This window comes from Salvelinus sp. IW2-2015, linkage group LG21 (genome assembly GCF_002910315.2).
Source record: "Salvelinus sp. IW2-2015 linkage group LG21, ASM291031v2, whole genome shotgun sequence".
Classification (NCBI taxonomy): Eukaryota; Metazoa; Chordata; class Actinopteri; order Salmoniformes; family Salmonidae; genus Salvelinus; species Salvelinus sp. IW2-2015.
The window spans coordinates 732,103-736,805 of record NC_036861.1 but is presented as its reverse complement, the minus strand read 5'-3'; the positions used below and the strand labels follow the sequence as shown (position 1 = coordinate 736,805).

The 4,703-nt window shown below is 43.8% G+C and overlaps 1 protein-coding gene across 1 annotated transcript in view; it reads left to right on the top strand.

Annotated features, from left to right (window-relative positions):
* LOC111982307 (myosin-10-like) overlaps positions 1 to 4,703 on the top strand; it is a 108,726-nt gene that overhangs the window by 93,878 nt on the left and 10,145 nt on the right. Inside the window, 3 exon segments of the mRNA XM_070433794.1 lie at positions 695 to 912; positions 1,417 to 1,540; positions 1,873 to 2,084. Of these exon segments, the coding sequence (XP_070289895.1) occupies positions 695 to 912; positions 1,417 to 1,540; positions 1,873 to 2,084 (554 nt within the window).

Below are 4,703 nucleotides of genomic sequence, written 5' to 3'. Positions count from 1 at the left end.
TTGTTGCAAAATTCTGGTAACTTTTCCAAAATTCCAAGAATCTTCCAACCAGGAATTCTGGGAATTTTGGGAAAGTTAGCAGAATTTTGCAACCCTACAATGTCAATCTTTTTTGCCTGATTAATTAGGAACTCCTGGTTGTCTGATCTCTGATAATCAGCAATATAATTTTTTACACCTGTATCCTTTTATCAATAAAATGGACTGGTAGCCTCTGCAGGTATGGTATCTGTGCCTGTCTGTCCACTGTGTAGTCAGCTTTAATGTAGCCTAGATTAGAATATGTCCAGGACTACCAACATCTGTATTTAGATGACATCCCTGATGCTGTAAACTCTAGTTGTCCAAGTTGGTCTGGTCTCATTTGGTCTCACTTCCCCTCTGGCCTTACACTATTATATTCAGTATAGCTACGGGGTTGAGGTCGGTTCTATTTCAATTCGGGAAGAAAAACTGAATTTCAAACATTTTCTCATAGGCTGCATTTACACAGGCAGCCCAATTATGGGCAACAGATTGATCTGATTGGTCAAAAGACCAATTAGTGGCAAACAATATCAGAATTGGGCTGCCTGTGTAAATACTGCCATAGAGGAGTATTGAGGAGAATCTCATTTGAAATGGAGTTGACCTCTAATCCTGTACTGTTGCCCAAGACCGGTCTTACTCTTTGCCTTGCTGCTGCCCCCTGCAGGCCCAGATGAAGGACTACCAGAGGGAGTTGGAGGAGGCCAGAGCATCCCGTGATGAGATCTTTGCACAGTCTAAAGAGAACGAGAAGAAACTAAAGGGCCTGGAAGCTGAGATCCTACAGCTGCAGGAGGACCTGGCGGCTTCAGAGAGGGCCCGTAGACACGCTGAGCAGGAGAGAGACGAGCTGGCCGACGAGATCTCAAATACCGCCTCTGGAAAGTGAGTAGCTACATTTTCCTGATTAATGATCAAATTCAAGCATGATATTTTCCAGATTTAATGGTGCAATATGCAGAAATCGCTGGTTGCTAAAATTGTAACCGTTCACCTAATTTCAGTTTCTGTGACAAAACAAGCAATGTATCGTGTGTAGAGAATCATTGTACCATCTAAACCGCTATGAAATATATTTTCAATAACCCAAAATCTTGTATTTTCAGCTGTTTGAAGCTGGTGTACAAAAGTAAAAGACGAAATGAAACTTAAGAACGGGAAGCATAGAAATAGTAGAACAGTAGAACACGTAGAACAGATCTACTGCTTCTTAGACTTGCTTTCAACGAGAATGGCAGATCTATAACTCACATTTCTATCTGAATTTGGTCAGGTCACCCAAAAAGTTACATACTGCAGCTTTAAGTGGACCAGCAGCCTTCCCCCCCTGATTTCTATGCTCTGTTCTGTACCAACCACATCACMGAATCATTCACTTATTTGTGTCAGGTCGGCCCTACTAGATGAGAAGAGGAGGCTGGAGGCCCGCATCTCGCAGCTGGAGGAGGAACTAGAGGAGGAACAGAGCAACATGGAGCTGCTCAACGACCGCTTCCGCAAGACCACCATGCAGGTACAGTGCAACTCTCACATTGTCAAACACGTACACACAGCTCATGAAGGTACAGAACAGGTAAAACTCTCTTTAAACCGGCATTGTCTCTTGACGTTTTGAGGAGGATATCGGGCAAGAGGAAAGTACTTTTGAGATTCACWCATACACAGAGACGATTCCTGGACCTTAGAATGTAGTCTCTTTATGGCCTGGAGAGTAGTCTATAATGAACTGCGCTAACAAGTATCACACCAGACCACTTCCTGGGACCCACAACTAACAGTTTTATATAGAGATGCACAAAGAGTGGACCCTCTCTCCCTTTTATGTCCCCATTGTCGTCTCCCAAGTGGACACACCTGAACACCGGAGCTGGCTCGGTGACGCGCAGCGCGGCTCAGAAGAGTAGAACGCCCGTTCAAGGAATGGAGAGGCAGAACAAGGAGCTGAAAGGCCAAGCTGGGAGAGCTGGAGGGGCAGTCAAGTCCAAGTTCAAGGCTGCCATCACCGCCCTGAGGCCAAGATACTGGCAGCTGGAGGAGCAACTGGAGCAGGAGGCCAAGTAAGAAGCCTTCTATATACTGTACTAAATAGACGTCATAATGGGGGGTCAGAGTTTAAACATGGCGAGTTACCTAGAATTAGATGTAGCGTCAAATAGGGGACTCTAGCTCATACACTCATTCATAGATAGTTTACCCGACTACTCAATAGAACGCCTAGAAGTAGGAGGCTTTCCCCAAACAACAGATCTATTTTCAGCATTTACGAAATACTCAAAATCTGGACCTTTAAAGGGCCCAGTGCAGTCTTAAATGTATTTTCCTGTGTTTTATTATTATTTTCCACACTAAGAGGTTGTGAATAATACTGTGAAATTGTGAAAATTATGATAATGCCCTTTTGAGTATAAAGACAGCTTGGAAGTTTCAGCCCATTTGGTGGGATGGATTTTTGCCCTGCCTGGTTCATCACCATATGGTAAATTTAGTTAATCAGAAGCCCAATAGAAAGAGTTCAAACTTTTCTGCCAAACAGCTTTGTTTGTTTTCCCCTGACAGTTCCTAAGCAAATTCTTGCTTTGAGAAATTGCTCTTTTGCTAAGAAGTATATTGTGTTCGTTTTGACAATTTCTTAATTTGAAAACAAATCACAGTAAGGTACTTCAGTTGTTCCCAGAAATGATTGTTGTATTGAGATAATATATTGACTTCATTGGACCTTTTAAACATTAGGGGCTAAAACATTACAGTACCGTTTCAAACACACTACTGTGCTAGAGAGTGTTCATTATACTTTTTGGTGGCTGTTTTATTGTACAACCCACAGACAGATGCTGGGCACTAAGACGCGCACTCATCAGGTGTATAAGGAAATAAGCAAACAGGAAACCACTCACCCAGAGGCGGCGCTCCTAGTGGCCGGAGACTTTAATGCAGGGAAACTTAAATCAGATCTACCAAATTTCTATCAACATGTTAAATGTGCAACCAGAGGGAAAGAAATTCAAGATCACCTGTACTCCACACACAGAGAGGCGTACAAAGCTCTCCCTCGCCCTCAATTTGGTAAATCTGACCACAACTCTATCCTCCTGATTCCTGCTTACAAGCAAAACTTAAAGCAGGAAGCACCAGTGACTCGGTCTATAAAAAAGTGGTCAGATGAAGCAGATGCTAAACTACAGGACTGTTTTGCTAGCACAGACTGGAACATGTTCCGGGATTCTTCCGATGGCATTGAGGAGTACACCACATCAGTCACTGGCTTTATCAATAAGTGCATCAAGGACGTCGTCCCCACAGTGACTGTACGTACATACCCCAACCATTCTCATCGACGGGGCTGTAGTGGAGCAGGTTGAGAGCTTCAAGTTCCTTGGTGTCCACATCAACAAACTAGAATGGTCTAAACACACCAAGACAGTCGTGAAGAGGGCACGACAAAGCTTATTCCCCCTCAGGAAACGAAAAAGATTTGGCATGGGTCCTGAGATCCTCAAAAGGTTCTACAGCTGCAACATCGAGAGCATCCTGACTGGTTGCATCACTGCTTGGTACGGCAATTGCTCGGCCTCTGACCGCAAGGCACTACAGAGGGTAGTGAGTACGGCCCTGTACATCACTGGGGCTAAGCTGCTTGCCATCCAGGACCTCTACACCAGGCGGTGTCAGAGGAAGGCACTAAAAATTGTCAAAGACCCCAGCCACCCCAGTCACAGACTGTTCTCTCTACTACCGCATGGCAAGCGGTACCGGAGTGCCAAGTCTAGGACTTCTCAACAGTTTTTACCCCCAAGCCATAAGACTCCTGAACAGGTAATCAAATGGCTACCCGGACTATTTGCATTGTTTCACTGTAAGGTCTACACCTGTTGTATTTGGCGCACGTGACAAATAAACTTTGATTTGATTTGAAAAGTTTGGGGTCACTTAGACATTTCCTTGTTTTCCATGAAAACATACATAAAATTAGTTGCAAAATGAATAGGAAATATAGTCAAGATGTTGACAAGGTTATAAATAATTATTTTTAATTGAAACAATAATTGTGTCCTTCAAACTTTGCTTTCGTMAAAGATTCCTCCATTTGCAGCAATTACAGCCTTGCAGACCTTTGGCATTCCAGTTGTCAATTTGTTTCCTGAAGCACCTCCCACAAGTTGGATTGGCTTGATGGGCACTTCTTACGTACCATACGGTCAAGCTGCTCCCCGGTTGAGATCCGGTGACTGTGCTCTGCCACTCCATTATAGACAGAATACCAGGTGACTGCTTCTTCCCTAAATAGTTATTGCATTGTTTGGACCTGTGCTTTGGGTCACTGTCCTATTGGAAATTGTCTCCAATTACGTACCGTCCACAGGGTATAGTATGGCGTTGCAAAATGGAGTGACAGCCTTCCTTCTTCAAGATCCGTTTTACCCTGTACAAATCTCCCACTTTACCACCACCAAAGCACCCCCAGATCATCACATTGCCTCCACCATGCTTGACAGATGGCGTCAAGCACTCCTCCAGCATCTTACATTTTTTTCTGCATCTCACGAATGTTCTTTGTGATCCGAACACCTCAAACTTAGATTAGTCTGTCCATAACACTTTTTTCCAGTCATCCTCTGTCCAGTGTCTGTGTTCTTTTTCCCATCTTAATCTTTTATTTTTATTGGCCAGTCTGAGAT